This window comes from Cervus elaphus, chromosome 11 (genome assembly GCF_910594005.1).
Source record: "Cervus elaphus chromosome 11, mCerEla1.1, whole genome shotgun sequence".
Lineage (NCBI taxonomy): Eukaryota > Metazoa > Chordata > Mammalia > Artiodactyla > Cervidae > Cervus > Cervus elaphus.
The window spans coordinates 91,353,808-91,376,876 of record NC_057825.1 but is presented as its reverse complement, the minus strand read 5'-3'; the positions used below and the strand labels follow the sequence as shown (position 1 = coordinate 91,376,876).

The 23,069-nt window shown below is 44.0% G+C and overlaps 1 protein-coding gene across 5 annotated transcripts in view; it reads left to right on the top strand.

The window, feature by feature from the left end:
* SFXN5 (sideroflexin 5) overlaps positions 1–23,069 on the top strand; it is a 125,094-nt gene that overhangs the window by 28,303 nt on the left and 73,722 nt on the right. For 3 of the 5 annotated variants that reach the window (XR_006343628.1, XM_043918372.1, XM_043918374.1), the window contains exons 4-7: positions 11,980–12,006; positions 12,509–12,563; positions 14,380–14,433; positions 14,793–14,818. Coding sequence is in view for 4 of the 5 variants with exons in the window: in XM_043918372.1 (XP_043774307.1) it covers positions 11,980–12,006; positions 12,509–12,563; positions 14,380–14,433; positions 14,793–14,818 (162 nt within the window). In the remaining variant the exon portion in view is untranslated. The remainder of the gene's footprint in view (positions 1–11,979; positions 12,007–12,508; positions 12,564–14,379; positions 14,434–14,792; positions 14,819–23,069) is intronic. The other 2 variants (XM_043918373.1, XM_043918375.1) reach the window with 1 other exon arrangement.

The following is a 23,069-nucleotide window of genomic DNA, read 5'->3' as shown; positions in this document are numbered from 1 at the left end:
CCCCACCAGCCTCCACGGCCACAGCAAGAGGGGGTGGGTGGTGACGTACCAGCTCGGGATCTGGGGAGCTTCAGGGATCAGAAATTCACAAAGTCCCCATCCCTGGTTCAGGCTGGCCCTGCTCAAGGGTCATGCCGGTGCTGCCTGAAGAGGCTGAGGATGGTTCCTGACCTCGGTCTGGACGGCGGCCTGTGTGCCTTGGGCTCTGTGCCTGCCCTGACGTCCTTGTGCAGGCGTATGAGTCAGAAGCCTGTGGCTGTGTGCTGACGCCTGTGGGCCTGACGCAATGTCCAGGCCCGCTGGGTATCTTAGGCACTGATTTGTTGTTACCTAATCTGCCCTCTAGTCACAATACCCCACCAGGGGGCTACAGCGGATTGAGAGTTTGTTCACACCTGATGGCCTTGGTTAGTGGGTGGCTGATATCTCCTCCAGAGACTGTTAACTTGTTGAAAGGTTGCTGTACCAGTGAAAAGTTAGTCCTAAGGATAAAATAAAAATAAGTTCAGTTTACTCTTTGGGCTTGACAGGTATATATTTGATGTGCTAGGAACCCTAATAAAGACTGCAACTATCAGTTAAACAACAAAGCCATAGATGAGAGCAAAAATGTAAGCCCTGGCAGCTAAGTTTCTGAGTGTTTGCTGTGCTGTGTCTTTTTATATGCCGGGGCTTTGCTGGGATGGTTTGGTATGGGTGAAGATGGGTGGGGTTCAATATGGAAGACTCCCCCATGGCAATGAGTCGCCACTCACTGTGAGCTCACCAAGGGCCAGGAGCCATGCTAAATATTTGCACTTTATATGTATTCTCTCAATTAATCTTCACAGAAGCCTTGTTTGGTTGATGCCTATATTGATCCCACTTTACAGGCAAGAAAACTGAGGCTCAGAGAGATTACAAAACTTATCTCAGGTTACATAACTAAGGTGTGGTGGGACAGGGACACTGGACCTGGAAGATCCAATGCCCATTTTTCACTCACTGTCTGAAGATAGATTTGGGAGGGAAGGTGATGCTCTGGAGTGGAATGTGTGTGCTCACAGGCAGGCAGAGTGAGCGGGTGCGGTAGAAGTCCATCAGAGGGGCTTGGCGTGTATGCAGATTCCATAGCCCCAGTCACACTGGGCGGTTAACCCTGCTAGGCCAGGCCGGGGGCATCCGTGGGGCACCAGTACATGAAAGGTGCAGTGGCAGGTGGGCACTGGGAAGTTCCTGCCCTCACGTAGCCAGCTCCCACGCAGGCGCACATGTAAGGGGGTGGCTGGAGGCAGGTTAGGCTGCGGTAGTAGGAATTCATGGAGAAGGCAAGGGCACTCCACTCCAGTGTTCTTGCCTGGAAAATCCCATGGATGGAGGAGCCTGGTGGGCTGCAGTCTATGGGGTCGCACAGAGTCGGACACGACTGAAGTGACTTGGCAGCAGCAGCAGTAGGAATTCAGCGGTGAAAGACTCCTGAGAACACAGGTGCTGAGGAAAGGCTTCGTGGAGGACACAAGTGGTTGGATGTAGAATGTAGAGAGACCCAAGGATGAGAAGGACGTCCCTGTAAGTCGCAGACGAAGGCTGAGAAGTAAAGTGGAGAGAGAGGGAGAGAAAGTGCATGATGAGAGAGGAAGTTAGAGAGGAAGCCGGGAAGTTTCAGGCCAGATTGTGAGGGTTTCTGGAACCCAGAAGAGATGCTGGTTGTGTTGTACTGGAGCAAGGGGGGAGCAGGACAGTGGAACTGTGGTTGGATCCTTCTGTACCAGGTATAGGGGCAGGGATAAATGCTGAAGGGAAACCAGCTTGGGAGCAACTTGGGTGGTCGGAAGTGAGGGGGCAGGGAGCCACTGTCGGCTTCTGAGTGGTGGTTCTGGTCCGTCATTCCACATCCCCAGAGGCTGGGAACCAGCCCGCTTTCCTGGGTGCCTGCTCGGCACCTAGCATAGTGTATTGGTTGCCCAGGGGTCCCGTGAAGGACAGGTTCTGCCTGCCGCCTGCCAAGGAGAAAGGGCAGCTGAGATGTGAGAGATCCTGCCAGTCTCCTCCTCTGGCAGAGCAGAAATGGGGTCAGCTGTGTTTGGCTTTTGCTGAAAATAGCAGAGAAGATACCAGAGAGTTAAAAACACTTGCACCCTGAATCTTCTCTGGGCATCAGCAGGGTCTTCTATCAGAAGCTTGACTGACATTCCCCTCCACCACTTGCCCTGACCCCTGGCCTCTGGGATCCTGATCAGCACCCAGCACCTCTGGGGCAGCTACAAGCTGACCCTTATTATTAGCACAAAACAGGCAAGTGATCAGTATTAGCTGAAGCATTTGTATGATGTGCTGGAAGTGATACTGGGTGCGGTATAGCATCTCCGGGCTGGGTCTTGCAGTGGCCTCCTGGGTGGTCTTCCTGTTCTACCTGGGCTCCCTCTGCCCATTCCCAGTATAGCACTCAGAGTGACCTGTGAAACTGCTCCAGGGTTTGTTCCTCTGCCCCAGGGTTTCTCAGACTTAGCACGATTGGCATTTGGGGCTGGGCAGTTCTTTGTTGTGGGGGCTGTCCTGTGCACTGTAGGATGTTTAGCAACACCCCTGGTCTACCCACTGGGTGCTAATGGCACCCCTTCCCAGTTCATGATGACCAGACATTTCCAAATGGCCCCTGGGGTGGGAAACTGTTAAGGACCACTCTATAGTAAAAGCTCAGAGTAAAAGCCACAGTCCTCAGCACAAACTGCAAAGCCCCAGTTCCTCTCTGATCTTATTTCCTACTGCTCTTTCCCTCATTCAGCCCACTTCAGTCACACAGTCCCTCAGATAGGCTGGGGAGGCCCACTCTGCCTCAGGGCCTTTGCACTGGCTGTTCTGCCGGACAGAAAAATCTACCAGGTATCTGCATGGCTCACTCCCTCCTTCAGGTATTTTCTCCAAAGCCATCTCAATGAGAGCTACCTTGACCACCTTACTAAACATCATCCTACTTGAGAATCTGTCCAGGAAAAGGAAAGTTGGGGGAGCAAAAGAAGGAGCCACTAGAATCAGAGGCAGGACAAGAGATGGAATTTTAGGGAGCCACGGCCAGTGAAGAGATCTGAGGACTAGAGGTACTTCTCGGGGTGGAGGGTGCAGCCCCAGTGTCTCTCCCTGCCCTCTTCCAGCCCAACTCCAGCCTAACCTTTTCTTTTCTGTCTCCCCTGTGACAGAAGCTGTGACCCTGGTCATGTTATCAGGTTCCTGAATGTTCCCCATCCTTCACCCCCTCCTTTCGTGAGGACCCCACTACAATAAATTTTAAAAAATCCGTCCTTGCTGCCAGCACACTCTCCCTATCTTTACTCTGTTCTACTTTCTCGTGTTTCTTGAAGGACTCATCCTTCTCACATATGAGCAAATTTACTTTTTATTACTTTTTTGTTTATTGTTTGTCTCCACAATCATGTGAGTGCCACAAAACCAGAGATTTCGTGTTTTTTTTTTTTTAACTGATATATTCTTAGTGCCTAGAGTGGTGCCCGGCACATAATATGTGTTCAATAAATATTTGCTGGCTAAATGAATTGTTTTTAGTTATCACAATTAGCTTGAAAGTAAGTATTCCTATATTACAAATGAGGAAATGGAGGCTCAGAAAATTAAGTTGTTGTTTAGTCGCTAAGTTGTGTCCAACTCTTTTGCGACTCCATGGACTGTAGCGCACCAGGCTCCTCTGTTTATGGGATTTCCCAGGCAAGAATATTGGAGTGGATTGCCATTTCCTTTTCCAGGGGATCTTCCTGACTCAGGGCTTGAACCCACGTCTCCAAGTAAATTGCCCCAAGTCACATGGCTAGCAAGTGGGAGATCTGTAATTCCAATTCACAAAAGAGGGTTTGACTAGAGGCTCCAGCCTCTTAATAGAGAGAAGCCGTGTGTACATGGAAGTCGTGACTGCGCATGTGGGTTGTGCAGCAGAGTGAGGGGGGATATTTGTCTCCTTTCATCTGTAGAATTGGCCCATCTTTTGCCCCATGTAGATTTGCATTTGTACATATTACCTGGGAGTAACCATGGCAACAAAGTAATGGTGAGAAATAATAGGATTGACCCAAATGATGAATTAAGATTTCTTATTGTTTCATGAAGGCATCCTCTGCCTTACAGAAGGATCCCCTTCAGCTCTGTTTAATTACCTTCTAGAGGTTGTTTTAAATAGTCTCTGTTGTTGCTGCTTCAGAGGTTTGGAGAAGCAGCTTGGAAAGAGGAGAGGGGAATGGGAAGGAGTCAGACTGGGGTCAAGGCCTGGGAGTGACTTCTCCATCTGAGGTCTGAGCTCAGGAGGTCTCTGCCCTGAGAAGGAGGGGCTTCTCCCCTGAAGTTTGTTTGGGGCCCACCCTCTGCCCCTCCCCTGGCCTCTGCACTGGGTTCCTAATAGGTTCAAATGGCAACTCAGCTGAGACTTAGGCCATTTCTGAAATCAGCCAACGTTTGCATTCTTCCAGCAACCTTTCTCCCAGGCTGTTTCCCCACGTCCTCTGTGTCCTCATTTTCCAAGCTGAGAAATCAAGAAAGGTCAAAAGTCTCACATCCACACTGGTTGTTGCTGCACCAGTAAGTTCCAAGGAATTGGGGCCGTGCATTTTAATGTTCAGCCAGAAGCACAGAGGGAGATGACTGAGCCAGAGGAGACCAGGTCACACTGAGTAATTGTAGTTTAAGTGGAGCTGCTGTGGTGGGCCGACAAGAAGACGCAGGGGGCTCCCTGTCAGTGTGGGTGGACTGTCCACTATGTCTCCTCGGCCTCCATCAAATGCTTTACATTCCAGGGTGATCCTTGCTTGTGACCTGTTTGCAGAGTTGGCTCATTAAACTTCAAATTAGCAACCAGCTCTTGGCTTGTGTGTGATATCTGCTGCCATTTCTGCATTCAGCATTCAACTCATGGGTCCAGTGTGTCCCAGGGAAAACCCAGACTCAAGAAATCAGGCCCGAGTCCTTGTCCTGGGCTCTCTGAAAGCCAAAATTGGCATCATCAGATGGGAATGGACCTTGGAGAGACTAGCTTCCATCTCCTGACTCATTAATTAAAAAAACAAAACAATGTAATTCTAAGGAGTGAGGTGACTTGCACAGGAAGACCAGGCAAGTTGGTGGCTGAGCCAGGCCCCAAATCTGTGACCCTGACTGTTGCTGGTGCAGCCTGGAGATGAGATGAACCCAAATGAGGTCAGGTCATGACTAGGAAGTTTAGTTTAAGATGGAGCTGTCCCTCCCTTCTCACCCCCAAACCTCCTGAGGTGGGAGCACTTCCAGATGCCATGAGAAGACCCTCAACATTGACTTAGTGCTCATTCCTTCCTCTCTCCTGTGGAGAGGCTTCCCTGACATCATGGGAAGCATTTTCCCCAAACCCCACATGGGTTACTTTGGTTAAGGTTATACTAACTGCTGTAATGAAATGACCTCAAAACACACCAGCTCAAATAAGATAGATGTTTATCTCTTGCCCATGTCATAGTTCAAGCTCCAGGTGGGCAGGTGGCTCTGCTCCACAGGGTCAGTCAGGAACCCAGGCTCCTTCCATCGTGTTTCTCCACCATCTCCTTGGGTTCTTCCCTCTGCCTGGCTCAGGCTGGGCTGAAGCCACATTGCTGTTCTGGTTCACAGGCAGGTGATAGAAAGTATAGGTTGGGAGGCGCTAGCTAGGGAAAGGCACATCTCACCTCTCCTCAGATGCCACTGAGGGACTCAGTCACATGGATAAGCCTAATTGCAAAGGAGGCTGGGAAATGTAGTACAGCAGGCCAACCACCTGCCCTGCAAAGGAAGCTGGGAAATGTAGTACAGCAGGGAAACCACCTGCTCTGCAAAGGAGGCTGGGAAATGTAGTACAGCAGGTCAGTCACCTGCCCGCTACCTTTCTATTACTATGGCAGAAAAGGACATAGGATTTGTTGGACCATTAACAGTCTATGCCATAGAGGACTATAAAGAGCTGAAAAGTGCAGGCTATTTCTATTTTTCTAATGGTTACTCTTAAGTTTTTAAGAATTATTTCTGGGTAGGTAACACATTCACTTTCACTTTTCACTTTCATGCATTGGAGAAGGAAATGGCAACCCACTCCAGTGTTCTTGCCTGGAGAATCCCAGGAACGGTGGAGCCTGGTGGGCTGCTGTCTATGGGGTCGCACAGAGTTGGACACGACTGAAGCAGCTTAGCATCAGCAACACATGAACAAGGGCTTCCCTGGTAGCTCAATCAATAAAGAATCTGCCTGCAATGCAGGAGACCTAGATTTGATCCCTGGGTTGGGAAGATCTCCTGGAGGAGGAAATGGCAACCCACCCCAGTATTCTTGCCCAGAGAATCCCATGGACAGAGAGAGGAGCCTGGCAGGCTGCAGTTCATGGGGTCACAAGAGTTCATGGGGTCGCAAAAGTTGACTACAACTTAGTGACTAAACCACCAACACCTGAACAATCTACTGAATACTAAAGGTATCAAAAGAAAATAGAATATACAATGTTTCCCTTTCCCTGTCTGCCAATTTCCCACTTCTCCCTAGAGTAAGGATCAGTTTCTTCTGTATCCTGCCAGAGATATCTGCATACATTCATCCTTTTCCTTTAGATGTTATTGATATAATAGTGGTAACTCCAGGGACATTCACTGGAGTAGGGTCATAATAGCAAAAGATGAGACAGTCACAAAAAGACAACTGTTGTATGATTCTACTTGAATGAAATATCTAGAGTGGTTAAATTCAAAGAGACAAGCTGGACCTGAGGGGAGGAGGATTTGGGAGTTAGTACTTACTGGGTACAGAGTTTCAGTTGAGTAAGGTGAAAAAATTCTGGAGATGGATGGTGGTGATGGCTGTAAAACAATGTGAATGAACTTAATGCCACTGAACTTCCACTTAAAAATGGTTAAATGGTACATTTTATTATTTATATTTTACCACAATAAAAGATTGGAAATAGTTTAAAAGTCCAGTATGCAGGTCAAGAAGCAACAGCTGGAACCAGACATGGAACAATGGACTAGTTCAAAATTGGGAAAGGAGTACATCAAGGCTGTATATTGTCACCCTGGTTATTTAACTTATGTGCAGAATACATCATGAGAAATGCTGAGCTGGATGAAGCACAAGCTGGAATCAAGATTGCTGGGAGAAATATCAATAACCTCAGATATACAGATGACACCAACCTTATGGCAGAAAGCCAAGAGGAACTGAAGAACCTTTGATGAAAGTGAAAGAGGAGATTGAAAAAGCTGGCTTAAAATTCAGCTTTCAAAAAACTAAGATCATGGCATCCGGTCCCGTCACTTCATGGCAAATAGATGGGCAACAATGGAAACTGTGACAGACTTTATTTTCTTGGGCTCCAAAATCACTGCAGATGGTGACTGCAGCCATGAAATTAGAAGATGCTTGCTCCTTGGAAGAAAAGCTATGACCAACCTAGACAGCATATTAAAAAGCAGAGACATTACTTTGCTGACAAAAGTCCATATCGTCAAACTATGGTTTTTCCAGTAGTCATGTATGAATGTGAGAGTTGGACCATAAAGAAAGCTGAGCACAGAGAATTGATGTTTTTGAACTGTGGTGTTGGAGAAGACTCTGGAAAGTCCTTTGGATGCAAGGAAATCAAACCAGTCAGTCCTAAAGGAAATCAGCCCTGAATATTCATTGGAAGGACTGATGCTGAAGCTGAAGCTCCAATACTTTGGCCACCTGATGCAAAGAACTGACTCATTGGAAAAGACCCTGCTGCTGGAAAAGATTGAAGGCAGGAGGAGAAGGGGACAACAGAGGATGATATGGTTGGATGGCATCATTGACTCAATGGACATGAGTTTCAGCAAGGTCTGGGAGTTGGTGATGGACAGGGAGGCCTGATGTGCTGCAGTTCATTGGGTTGCAAAGAGTCAAACATGACTGAGTGACTGAACTGAACTGAACTGAATAGGGTGAAGTTTATATGTTCATTCAATGTTTCTGCTAGGAAGAATAAGACTGCTCTCCATGCTCTGATGTGGAAAGATCTCCAGATAATACTAGATGCCTTAAGGGACAGAACAGTGTGAACTGGTGTGCCAGCATCTAGAGATGCATGCATAGGGATTTGGGTGGGGATCATGCAACCAGACGGCTTGGGTTCAAATCCCAGTGCTACTGTGGGACTTTGGGCAAATCACTGAACCTCTCAGTGCCTCAGTTTCCACATCTATAAAATGGGAGATACACTATTCCCTGCCGCATAGGGTTGTTGAGAAGATTAATAAGTTAATATGTACAAAGCCCTCAGAAATATGTTTGACACATAGACCTGTTCACTATATGTGAATGGATGAATGAAGATGAATGAATGAATCTAAGTCACAGATCATAACCTGAAGTTCTGGCTCCACCTGTGAGAACTTGGGTGTGGCTGAGCTTTGCTCTTCTCATCTGTCTTATGGAAACAGTTTTCTGAGTGTGAGACTCAAATAGTTAACGGGGCCATTGCCTCTTATCTGTGGCACCAACCTGCCCACACCGTGTGTGGGTATCATTGTGAGGAGGGAATGTGTCTGTGAGCTCTGGGCTCCTGGCCTTACCTGCTGACATCCCTGCTGAACTTCTGCCTCTGCTGCCGAGCCAGCGCCTGCCTGAGTCTCCCATCGCTGGGTGGGGGTGGAGAAGGCAGCCTTGAACCTGAGGGACACAGATGCAGCCATGGGTTGCCAGTGTTCCTTGGCTAGTCTTCCCGGGGAGGGGGAGAAGGAGCAGGTGCCGGGGAAGCGCATCTCCTGCCCAGCGGCGAAGGGACGCCACCTCAGGTGGCGTCCGCTGAGCCTCTTCCTCTTCTCGTGATTCAGGTCTGGCTGTCGCCCTGGCCAGACCGGACACCAGTCTGCCCCAGAGAACAGGGGCACATGAGTCTGGAGGCCAGGAGGCCTGGGTGCACATCTTCGTCCTGCCACCAGGCCTCTGGAACCTCGGCTGAGTCACTTAGTCTCTCTGAGATGAGTTGCTTTGTGTGAAAGTAGTCTACTCACCACACAGGCATGTTGTAGGAATGAAACAACAGGGATGAATTTATTTTGAGAAATAATTAAGTTCTTTGAAAAATACTGCTCATTTGACTGACTCCCCCTTTACGTTAGGCATTTATGGAGCATGACGTATGGGCCAAGTATTCAGGTATACATACGTGTCTCAGCGAACTTCCGTGTTGGTCAGTGTAAGCCAAGTGCTGTAACAAAACCCCCTGGATTTGGGGGCCTTAGACAGTAAGGTCTGCTTCTCACTCATGTCAGAGTCCAGTGCCACCCAGGGCCTTAGCACGTGCCATTGTCCAGGAGCCAGGCTCCTTTCCCCTTGTAGCTTTCCTGTCTTCTAGGGCCTCACTGTCCCCCGGTGGCTCCTCTGTGGGAGGCTTTGGGGCCAAGCCTGGAAATGGTGAACTCCATTTCTACCCACAGCCCATCAGCTGGCACCTGGTCATGTGAGCCCACCTGACCGTCTAGGCTGGAAAGCATAGACTTAGCTGTGTACCCAAAGGGAAACGCCAGCTGCTGGGAGCATCAAGCATAGCCCTTACAACAACCTATTGTATTGATGGAGAAACTGAAGCATGGAGGCAAAGTAATTAGCCCAGGGTCACACATCCAGTATGTGATATTAATGTAGACTGCTGGTTCTAATGCCTGCTCTTTACACTGTCCTTTAATGTCTTAGATCAGTGTTTTCAGCCCAGGCTGTTCATCAGGTGGGGGATGTTTTTCTTTATTTATAAGAATTGTATGAAGACGCCTTAGTTTTTTTTTTTTTTTTAAAACAAATAGTCTTAGGTTTGCTGTGTGCACGGCTCTGGGAGATGCTGTGGCCAGCACTCAAAGGCGAGACCCTGCTCCAAGAATCTGCGCTATGACCCCACAGGGTGAGGGGACACGGACGTAGGAGATTCTGACTTGGGGTGGAGAGCCTGGGGTGTCAGGAGTTTGTGCCCAGGGCCTGGGGTCACACCTGGGATGGTGCTGGGACTTGGTGGGTTGCACTTCAGCAAGGCACTCTTTGAGCAACGAAAGATCAACCTTTTATCATTTTTTTACTTCTCTACTGTTATGCTCTCACATACTGTCTTTGGCTAACAGTGATTCTACATTTGGTTTTTCTTTCTTTAGTCCCCTCTGTTCCTCAATTATAATTTAAAAAAAAATCTACTGCCTCTAATCTTTCTGGATATGGAATAGCAGACAATCAAATATGTTTGAAATGTATCTAAAATCAGAGTGATTAGACTGTGAATTAGACTTAAGGACTCGACTGTTAGTAAAAGCATAAACTTTAATACAGATGGTCCTTGACTTACGATGGCTCAACACACAGTTTACGGACTTGATGGTATGAAAATGATATGCATCCAGTAGAAACTGTACTTTGAATTGTGAATATTGATCTTTTCCTAGCTAGCAATGCGTGGTCTGATACCCTCTTCTGATGCTGGACAGACAGTGAGCCACAGTTCCCAGTCAGCCATGAGATCAAGGGGGGAACCACCAGTATACTTAGAACCGTTCTGTACCCACACTTTCAGTACAGTATGCAATGAATTACATGAGATATTCAGTACTATTTTATAAAATAACCTCCGTGTTAGATGATTTTGCTCAACTGTAGGCTAATGTAAGTGTTCTGTGCCCTTTTAAGATGGGCCAAGCTAAGCTATGATGTTCTGTAGGTTTGATGTATTAATATTAAATGCATTTTTGACAATGATAATTTCAACTTACGATGGGTTTATTGGCACATAACCTCATTGTAAGTAAAAGACAATCTGTATGTCAATTTTATAACTCTATTATTGCTACCTAGTAGCATTCTGCAGCTTAATTTATATCCCAGATGACATTGCCATATAAATGAAGAATAGCTATTCCATTATATAACTTTAAACATCAGTGCTTATGCGGTTGCCCCTCTTACGTCTTACCCTTCTTGATCCACTAAAGATGCACTGACTGGCCTTTCATTTGCCCACAGTGTACATTTTTACTTGCCATATTTTCTCGATTCCAAAAGGTTTTTTTTATCACATATTATCATCTCTTAAATGGGGTGAACTTTTAACTGATGGACATCATGGTATTATGCCATAGTTTTCTTTCTTAGTGGCACAATTAGTATATCTTAGGATAAATGATGTCTTAGAGTCAATGAGATACAGTAGTTTTTATCATTTGAAGAAATTGACAAATTGTTCTGTTCCTGTAGCCTGCCCCCACACTGTGCTGGAAGAGACAACCTCCTCATTCATGTGGAAGTGCACAACCTTCTTATAACAATAACAAAAAGAAGAAGAAGAAGAATATCTATAACATCGAGCACTTGTAAAGCACCTACTGTGTGTCCAGCACTGCTCTGGGCACCTTTCATATGCCTCTTCAACAATGTTAGAGCCCAGCTATTATCCCCATTTTACAGACGAGGAAATTGAGGCTCAGAGGTAGAAGTGGCAAATCCAGGGATCCAGGCAGTCTGTCTAGCTCTGAAAAATTATGCTGTGTGGTCTCTTGTGATTCTAGGAGACAGCTGAAGTATCTACCTAATGAAATGAAATGAAGGTACTTAAATGAAAAGTATCTTCCTTTAAATCAGGGCTTCTTACCTTTTTATCTATACCTTAAAATGAACTAGGGAGTTTTAGGAACATGCTGGAAGAATTCTTCAAGTAATTCTACAGCACAGTCAGAGTTGAGATCCCTTGGTTTAAATAGTCTGGGTGAGTCCCCCCCCAGCTCTGCTCTTCTGAGATCCCTGGCCTTCCTTCCTGGTGATGCCACCTGCCCCCAGTCCAGGGAAACTGGGGCATCTGGGCAGCTAGTTGCCTCTAAACAGCCTGAGCCTCTAAAGCCCTTTGAGATGGAGCCCCTGGTTAGAAAATGGGGCTTTGGGACCTTAAACTAATATGTGCTTTTAATCTTTGTTCTTTCTTTTCTTTCCCTTTCTTCTTCTCCCTTCCTCCTTTCCAGCTGTGGAGTGCACAGAAAATCAAGCAGGTAAGTCCATTTTGGATTCCTTTCCTTTGCTCCCTTCTGCTGACCTCTGAAACCCTGCCCTGCCCCCACCCCACCCCACTCCTCTCCACCCGCTTCCTTCTTCCTCTGCACCCAGGCCTGAATCTCTGAAGACTAGAGCTCAGGTCAGCCTGCCTTTCCCGGGCCCCTGAGCTCCTTCCCGGTGGGTTCTTTTCATGAATCCTTGTGTTTCTTGTGTGCATGGCATGGGGGACGGAGGGCCTGCAAGGCAGACATGGTCTGCTGTGCCTGCATTCAGTTGGAGCATCTGTCAGGAGGGGAAGCTCCGCCTGTGGCCCATGTTGGCTTTCTTCTTGCCCCAAGTGGTAGGGAGGACTGACCAGCCACCAGGCAAGGTGGGATATAGCTACAGGCCACTGGAGTCTCCCCTGGGGGGGCTCCCTCACCTCCTTCCCCTCCCTCCCCCCATGTCCCTTCTCCCTCCCCAGCTCTCACCCTATGCTCTGCTCCCTGCTCTTGCCAGGCTATTCTACACCCGGACACCAATGAGAAGATCTTCATGCCTTTTAGAATGTCAGGTAAGCCCTTGGGACCCTCTGGTTCTTCTCAATTTGGGCCACTTATGAGGGTCACAGCTCCAAGGACATCCAGATGAGGGGCATACAAAACCTGTTACACACATGGCCACACCTGCACCTGCATGGTCATGTTGGCTCAACTGTTCAAGACTGGTCAGTCTATGGAGCTTTTGAAATGTGTCTGTCTGTCTTTTCTGCCTGAGCAATTGGGATGAGTCGAGGCATCCACAGGTAAGTCTGGTGCCCCCACCCCAGGGTGATACCCGGCTCGCTTAGTGGCAGCTTCAGGGCGACATTTGTTAGGGCGGGCCCTGCCTTCCCTGAGTCATTCTTGTCTCACCTGTGCACGCAGTGTGCCTTCCTTCCAAGCCCTGCTCCCTGCTCAGCCCTTTCATGCAGTTAATCCCCAGTCTAACTCCCTCGTCTCTGATCCTACTTTTAAGCTGCCCTCTGCATGTACACACTTGAGTTTGCACCACTGCACACACAGGGAGGCAGATTCCCATGCCACGGAGAGCAGAGGGCAGAGAGGGCAATGGGAGAATGTGTCCCCAGGAGGTCCCCACCCTGTGGCCACTCGAGGGACCGCTCTATGTACAGCTTGAAAGTGAAAGTGAAAGTTGCTGGGTCGTGTCCAACTCTGGAATTCTCCAGGACAGAAAACTGCAGTGGGGAGCCTTTCCCTTCTCTGGGGATCTTCCCAACCCAGGGATCAAACCTAGGTACCAGCTGAGTCACAAGGGAAGCCCAAGAATACTGGAGTGGGTAGCCATTCCCTTCTCCAGGGATCTTCCTGACCCAGGAATTGAAGCAGGGTCTCTTGCATTGCAGGCAGATTCTTTACCAACTGAGCAATGCGCAGCTTATGTACAGCGTAGTGGCCCAGAAAGCCCTTGCCTGTACCCTGGCTGGGGCCGGTGTGGTTACCCTGCCTCCAGTTTCTGAGAGGCTAAGGGCCTTGTCCAGACTCACAAAGCAGAGGCCAGTCTCACACCAGGGTGCTGATGCCTCCTCCACGCCATTTCCCGGTGTGATTGAGTGTGCCCCCCACCCCTGACTTGCAGGGTGGGTGGCGGGGGGCTGACTGCTGCCTTGGGAAGCCCCACCAGTGGGTGTTCTCAGTCCAGGAGGTGAGTCAGTGTCCCCACCCTCAGAGGGCCTGGCCTCGTGAGGGTGGGAGCATATAGCCAGCCATGTGATGTCATTGTGTAAACCAGGGCAGTTAGTGCCCGGTGATCCTGGCTTGGCCGTGAGGAATTAAAAGGCGCAAAGATTCTTGTAGCCGTGGCTATAGGTGCTCCCCAGGACCTACCTGGGGCCATGGCAGGCTCTCCCCTTGAGACAAACTTATCCTGCAATTCTCTCATCAGTCTTTGGGTCTCTCCCCAGAGGGTGTGGGTAAGAGAGTGGTGGCTCATGTGTATGCACATGTAGGAGACCAGCGTTTGCTCTAGAAGGAGCCCACACAAGTGTGCTTCCCTGCTGCTCGGCCAGCAGCTGACTGGCTGCTGGCAGCTGGCAGCTGGCAGCTAGAGGCTGGGACAGGAGGATGCCCACCTACAGCAGCGAGGGTGAAGGAGGGGGCCTTGTCATAGTCCGGGGGCTGTGAGCAGCGATGAGATGGTGTCCAGGGCCCAGCTGCACTGCACGCAAGCCCCTTCCTGATCTATCAAGGATGTCCAGCCAGGGCCCGAGAGATTCAAAGAGCTCTGGCACAAAGTCTCCCTGGCATCTCCCTACCCACACATCTCAGGTGGGTAGGGGATGCCCTTTCCAGTAATGGTCATAATGCCAAGAAAGTAAGGGTATGTTTTAGAAAGACAAGATGAGGGAAGATGGAGGACATCCCAGGGCCTTCAGAGACACTGTGGTGAGTGTGGGCAGGGGCGTGGTGCCTCATGGAGGAAGTCATGGGAGGACCGCCAAGTGCAGAGTGGCAGTGCCCCAGCCGTGGGTGGCCCCCTTCAGGAGGCGGGGCCCTGTTTTGGAGCAGAATGAGAACTGAGGGGACCAGAGACAAAGAGGTTGGGGGACACAGGGGAGCCCTCGTCCTGGGGAGGGCTGAGCTGGGAGAAGGTCTGGGGGCTGGAGATGCCTCCTGCTTAACTGACCCGAGCCCTTCCCTTGGGGCCACTGCTAAGATCAAGGTCAGAAGTCTCCTGGCATCTCGGTTGAAAGGCAGGTGGGGCAGAGGATTATACAGCTTGACTCTTCTCTGTCCTCTCACAGGTTACATTCCTTTTGGGACGCCAATTGTGAGTATTACCTTCAAAGGGTTTTCTTTTCTAAAATATTTTTTAATGTATAGCTTTACATCACCATTCATAAATATTTGAGTGAGTTGCTGATTTAGGATAAATTCCTGGAGGGGAATTATTGTAGAAAGCATCATGTATTTCTTTTTAATTCTCTTGATGTGTGTTATCAAACCTCTTCCCATAGAAGGTGTGCCAGTATACACCCTACAGAGCCTCGAAGAGCCTTCATCTCTGCATATTTCCCATTCTGAGTATTGTCAGTAATTAGGACTTGCTGGTTTGATTACAGGGAAGTTTTTCCAGGGATCTTGGGAAATCAGAAAGTAAGGATGCCTTCTGAAAGCTGAAGAACTCAGCATTAATTTTGTTCAGTTTGGAAATTAAGTTTATTCAATTTTTTTTTATATTGGAGTAAAACGAATGTACAGAAAGGTTGCATTTGTCACAAATGTACAGCTTGATAAATTTTCACAAAGTGAGATCAACAAGGTAAACATCACTTAGATAAACATATAGAATGTTATGAGCATCTCAGAAAGCTCTCATGAACCCCTCAGTCACTATCCTCACAGGGAACCACTTTTCTGATTTCCTTCATTGTATTCTCATTTTGCCTGTTATCAAACTTTATATAAATGGAATTACTTATATAAAGTTACTTTTTGGGGGGCTTGGCTTCTTTCATTCAGCTGTTTACGAGCCTTATTGTTATATGTAGTATTAACTTGTTCTAGTTCATTGCTGCATAATATTCCACTACACATCCTCATTTCTCTTACATTTTACCTAGGAGGCCAAAGAGATAACAACTAAGTGCAATATGTGATCCTAGAATCGGGACTGGGTTCAGGGCAGGTGTGTGTGTAAAATGATATTGCAGTTTCTTATAAAATTAAACATATGCTTACAATGTGAGTCAGCAATCCTATATTTAGGTATTTACTTAAGAGAAGTGAATACACATGTCCGTACAAAATCTATACATAAATGTTTATAGTAACTTTTCTTCATATTAGCCTAAACTGATGGCCAAGATGGCCAACAGATGTTAAAACCACTAAGTGAAAAACTATTGGGAACAGGATATTTACCTAGTCTAAAATTTCCTATTTATTTCATAAATATCATTCTATATTTATTAATTTATAGCCTCCTGTAAATAAGGGTCTTCCCTTCTGCCTCCCACTTTCATGTTTTTAAAAATTATCAGTATGGTCTTGTATATTTTCTGTGTTCCATGGATAATAATTTACTTTTGTCATTATTCATTTTTATATAAAAATTGTGCCAAATTTGACCAGTAGAGACCCTTAAAGCAATTTTTCCATCCATTTGACATGACATGTTTTTTTGTTCTTAGAATGTGTACTTCAATACTTGCTGGCACAATGTATGGATATTCCAAACTCATCTTGTAGTTTCTCTGCTCTAGACCTGGCTCATCCATTTCTCCAAAGAGCCTGATTCCCTTCAGAGGGGAATGGTATTTAGAAACCAAAATCTAGCTATCCAGGTATGCTCACTGTGCTCATTGTCACTGGGATGTCATTGTTTCTAGGCCCTCTTAGCAGACAGATCTAGGACATACAACTTTTTAAAAATCATGACTTCAGACTAATACATCTAATTCCAATCCAACATCTCAGAGTCATTCCCCTCCTTCCATTCCATATTTACAATCTTTCTTCTCCCTGAATGAGAATACAACAATGTATTTATTCAGTTACAAAATCTTGTATATACAAATAAAAGAACTTCAGAATTTCTACATTAATGCCACTCAAACATATATCAATCCACCAAAATGTATTAAATAAACCTTAAGATTTCTTTGAAGCTCTTTTTGTCCATTGAATAGATCCTACCTATAGAGCATATAGTTAGAGGACCGTGTTCAAAAGTTATTTGAATTATTGTCTTCTGTGTGTATATGTTATTTATTTGAGATACAGTTAGGTTTATTTGTTTCTGTTGCCAGTGAATTTCAGCTGTTTCCCCATTCTTACTGATTTATTTTTGAAACTATATAAAATATCAACATAATTCAAGAGTCAAAGCTATATTGTGTGCTGTGTGCTAAGTCATTTCAGTCGTGTCCAACTTTTTGTGACCCACCAGCTCCTCGGTCCATAGGATTCTCTAGGCAAGAATACTGGAGTGGGTTGTCATTTCCTTCCCTAGAGGATCTTCCCTATCCAGGGATTGAACCTGTGTCTCTTATGCTTCCTGCATTGGGAGGCAGGCTCTTTACCACCTAGCTATATTAAAAAGGCATAATTCAATTCCATTTCCCTCTCTAACCCTTCATGGGCAGTCCTTCCCACTCATCCTCTCTAAGTAAATAATTTTATGCTTCCATTTCTTTTTGTAAAAATTAGCAAATGTAAATATATTTTCCTTTCTTTTTAATAAAAGGTAGCATACTATATAACCCTTTGGTCTAATTTTTTTTCACTTAATGACATACCTTGGAAATCACAGTATATCAGTTTATAGATATCTTCTTTATTCTTTTTTTAAAAAAATAACTGCATAACAATATACTACGTGGAAGTACCATAATTTATTCAACTATTTTCTTACATGGCTTCCATGGTAGCTCAGACAATAAAGAATCTGCCTGCAGTATGGGAGACCCCGGATTCGATCCCTGGGTCAGGAAATCCCCTGCAGAAGGGAATGGCTACCCACTCCAGTATTTTCCTACATATGGACATTTAGATTGTTTCCATTATTTTGCTAATATGAATAATGCAAGAATAGATACTCTTGTACATATGTGTTTTGATATTGTTGGAAATATATATTAAGGGTAAATTCGTAGCTTTTCTTTAAGGAGTAATTAAATAGTCATTTCTGGCAATGCTGAGCAAGAAAAAAGAAAGAAGATACAAATGAACAATACTAGGACTAAAAGATAGAATAATTAAAGCTATAATAGAAGTTTAAAAGGTCAGAATGCATTGAGCAACCTGAGGCAGTAAATTTGAAGACTTAGAAAAAATGGATACATTTCTAAAAAAGTATAGATTACCAAAAACTGCGTAACAAGATGAAATACAGGATTTGAAAAGACCTGTAAAGAGAAAGAAATTAGATCAGTAGAAAAAATGGATACATTTCTAAAAAAGTATAGATTACCAAAAACTGTGTAACAAGACGAAATACAGGATTTGAAAAGACCTATAAAGAGAAAGAAATTAGATTAGTTGCTTAAAATATATGAGCCAAAGAAGTAACAAACAAACCAGAACTTACCACTAGGCTCCTATGATCTTTCAGGTGAATACACTGGAAGGAATAGCCAAATTCCATCTTTACAAAACTCTTTAAAGAGAATAAAAAGGAGGAAATGTTCCCCAATTCATTTATGAGGCACTTTGTGACCGATACCAAATAAGTAGATATAAGAAAGAAAAAATTTAGGCCAATATCACTTATGAAATTATACATAAATAGTCTAAATGAAATAACAACAAGTTGAATCCAGCAATGTATTAAAATATATCATACAATATTTACCAAAAATGGTAACATTAGAGAATGTATTAATGTAGTTCATCACATTAACAAATTGAAGGAGAAATGATAACTTAGTAGATACAGAAAAATCATTTGATACAATATAACTCCATTTATAATTTTTAAAAAAAGATTATTTAGATCTAGAAGGGAGGTTCATTAACTTAATAGAATATCTGTCAAAAAAGAGAAAAACAACCAAACCCCATAGCAAGTACTATTCTTTAAAACATTTTTTTATGTGGAGGATAATTGCTTTGCTATGCTGTGTTGGTTTCTGATGTACAACACCATGAGTCAGCTTTAAGCATACATATATCCCCTCCCTCTCGAGCTTCCCGCCCGCCCTACCCCCGTCCCACCCTCTAGGTCGTCACAGCCCTGAGCCGAGTTCCCTGAGCGCTACAGCTGCTTCCTGCAAGCGATCTGTTTTACACGTGGTAGTGTATATGTATATGTATATGCTGTCTCAGTTCATCTCCTTCCCCACTGTGTCCACAGGTTCATGCCTTATGTCTGTGTCTCTACTCCTGCCCTGGAAATAGGTTCATCAATACCATTTTTCTGGATTCCGTATATATTCACTAATATACAATATTTGTTTTTCTCTTTCAAACTCACTTCACTCTGTATAACAGGCAGTAGGTTCATCCACCTCACTTTAACTGACTCAAATTCATTCTGTTTTATGAGTGAGTAATATTCCATTGTGGGACTTCCCCTGGTGGCTCAGTGGTAGAGAATCTACCTGCCAATGCAGGAAATGTGGGTTCAGTCCCTGGGTTGGGAAGATCCCCTGGAGAAGGAAATGGCAACCCACTCCAGTATTCTTGCCTGGGGAATCCCATGGAGAGAGGAGCCTGGTGGGTCACGGTCCATGGGGTCACAAAAGAGTTGGACATGACTTAGTGACTAAACAACGACAACATTCTATTGTATGTATGTACCACAACTTCTTTATCCATTCATCTATTGATGAACATCCAGGTTGTTTCCATGTCCTAGCTATCATAAATAGTGCTGCTATGAAAATTAGGGCACAGGTGTCTTTTTGAATTATTGTTTTCTCAGGGTATATGCCCAGTAGTGAGATGGTTGGGTCATGTGGTAGTTTTATTCCTAGTTTTTTTTTTTTTTTTAATTTTTTATTAGTTGGAGGCTAATTACTTCACAACATTTCAGTGGATTTTGTCATACATTGATATGAATCAGCCATAGAGTTACACATATTCCCCATCCTGATCCCCCCTCCCACCTCCCTCTCCACCCGATTCCTCTGGGTCTTCCCAGTGCACCAGGCCCGAGCACTTGTCTCATGCATCCCACCTGGGCTGGTGATCTGTTTCACCATAGATAATATACATGCTGTTCTTTCGAAACATCCCACCCTCACCTTCTCTCACAGAGTTCAAAAGTCTGTTCTGTACTTCTGTGTCTCTTTTTCTGTTTTGCATATAGGGTTGTCGTTACCATCTTTCTAAATTCCATATATATGTGTTAGTATGCTGTAATGTTCTTTATCTTTCTGGCTTACTTCACTCTGTATAATGGGCTCCAGTTTCATCCATCTCATTAGAACTGATTCAAATGAATTCTTTTTAATGGCTGAGTAATAGTCCATGGTGTATATGTACCACAGCTTCCTTATCCATTCGTCTGCTGATGGGCATCTAGGTTGCTTCCATGTCCTGGCTATTATAAACAGTGCTGCGATGAACATTGGGGTGCACGTGTCTCTTTCAGATCTGGTTTCCTCAGTGTGTATGCCCAGAAGTGGGATTGCTGGGTCGGCTCCATACAGTTTTCCATAGTGGCTGTATCAATTTATATTTCCCACCAATAGAGCAAGAAGTTTCCCTTTTTTCCACATCCTCTCCAGCATTTATTATTTGTAGATTTTTTTTGATGATGGCCATTCTGACTGGTGTGAGGTAATACCTCACTGTAGTTTTGATTTGCATTTCTTAATAATGAGCAATGTTGAGTAACTTTTCATGTGTTTGTTGGCCATCTGTATGTCTTCTTTGGAGAAATATCTGTTTAAGTCTTCCACCCATTAATTTTTTTTTTAATTGGAGGATATTGCTTTACAATGTTATGTTGATTTCTGCTGTACAACGTGACTCAGTCATAAGTATACATATATTCCCTCCCTCTTGAGTCCCACCAATTATTTGATTGTTGCAAGTACCATTCTTAAAGATGAATCAAATAAAGGTAAAATCTTAATGTCTGGGACAGAGTAAGAATGTTTGACGATAGTGCTTCTATCCGTCCTTTTCCTAAGAGACTAACAAGTAGAATAAGACATGAAAAGTGTTAGGATCAGAAAAGAATAAACACAAGTATTCATGAGAACAGGCAAACTATTGGAACTACTATTTTATAAGATTTCTGGATGTAGGACAAATATATAAAATCATTGCTGTATGCCTATAAGCCTATAGCAAACATTTAGATTTTGATTTTAAAAAAAAAAACATTTAAAATAGCACTTAGAATGATAAGTTACCCAAAATAAATTCAAGAAAGGATGTGCAAGACCTCTATGGAAAAACTTATAGCACTTTATTGAAGGCCATTGTAGGCCTTCAACTAAATAAATGGATAAATATATAGCCTTGGGTAGAAGTATTTGTAATCATGAAGATACTCATTTTCTTCAAATTATAGTCAATGTAATTCCAATCAAAATAACAGGATTTTTCATGGAACTTAACAAATTGATACTAAAATTTAACGAACAGGCTAAGGACCAAGAACAGCCAAGACAATTTTCAAGAATATGGTAACAGGAGAGTCATCCTAGGAAGTAGTGTAAAAGTGAAAGTGAAAGTCACTCAGTCGTGTCTGGCCCTTTGCAACCCCTGGACTATACAATACAGTCCATGGAATTCTCCAGGCCAGAATATTGCAGTGGGGAGCCTATCCCTTCTCCAGTGGATCTTCCCAACCCAGGAATTGAACCAGGATCTCCTGCATTGCAGGAGGATTCTTTACCAACTGAGTTTTGGTTTGGGTTTGGGGATAAGCAAATAGATCATTGGAGAGGAATAGAAAGTTTGGAAACGTGCCCATACCCATATGGAAGCTTGATATTTGACAGTTCAGTGGAGAAGAAAGATGGACCTTCTAACAAATGATGCTAACTATATGGAGAAGAAATAAAGTTAGATTTCACCTCATATACAAAACACTTTATATATGAAAAGAAAATACTTGCAACACTGTTTGTAACAGCAAAATAAAGGAAGCCACTTGTCCATCAACAAGAGAATGGAAAAATAAGTCATGATTTAGTCATACTTCAGAAAACTTAACACAGGAAAGAAAAAAATGAACAGGGCTACATTTGTCCATACTGATAAATCTCAAAAACAGCGATGAATGAAAAAAACAATAGCAGAGTAGTAATACTGTCTGATGTAATTTATATAATGTTTTGATATGTAAAGCAATATTATATATAATATATATTAATATATAACATAATATATAATATATAAGAATATATATTTATGGGTATATTTTTCATGGAGTCATAAAAGCATTCATGGGAACAGTCAGCAACAGATTCATGATACTACTTACCTTTGGAGAGAGAGAGGCAATGGGATCTAGCAGAACAGGAGGAGCTTCATTTATATCTTTGATGTTTCATCTTTTAAAAAGAAAATTTTCACAAAAATTTAACAAAATAATTAGATTCGGCACTATGTGGATGTTCATTATACTATCCTCTAGACTTCTCTGTACACTTGAAATGTTTCATTTTACGCAAGTGTTTTAAATATGTATCAACATGTATAGGAATATCATTCTCACCTCTATCCTTTTGTAATTTCCCTGAAACTTCTACATTGTTCTGAAATATTCTGAGAAAGTATTATAAATTTCTCCCACCATAATTGTGTGTGTTAATTTCCTTACATTTCTCATAGTGCTGTGTATATTTCAGTGCAGTGGAGTTTGGTACGTTCATGACATTTTTATCTTCTAGAGGTTATAATCTCCACCTTCCCACCTCTCTCTTTCTCTCACAGATGCACACATACACACACACACGAAACATCTGTTTCTTTGAATATCGTTGCTTGAATTCTACTTCATCTCATGTTAATATTTCTATTCCCTTTTTGTTTGTTCCACTTGTAAATTATTGCCTACACATTTTCATTAGAGTGATATTTCTGTGTATATGTCTCTCATGGACAAAACTGAACTGAATTCTACTTTTTTTTTAACCCACTTTGAGAAACTGTCTTTAACTTCAGTAATTAATGGAACTTACTCATGTTCATTCTGCCACTGGTTGTTGTGAGCACTTCTCCCAGTCATCCAGCAGTAAGTTTGTTATTGTTTCCATCTATTTTCCTGATTTATACTAGACTGACAATTTTCATTGGTCATTTTTGTTTCTTAAGTAGTTTTGAGGGGAGCCTCTTAATCCTCTCTGGTTACCATTCACCTGTAATGTGTTAGAGAGCGATTTCATTGTATTTACCTTATCAATATCAATAACTGAATAGGAAACAGGACCTCCCCAATCCTACTCATAAAGGAAGAGATTTTTAGCACACCATTTTAGCCTGTTTTCCACCACTTCATTCATATATACTTGCCCAGATTTTGTACATAGTCTGGAATCTCACCAGTTTTTTGAACCCTTGCTTAACACCTATATTAAACTTCACAAGTATATAGGTTGTGTGTGTGTGTGTGTGTG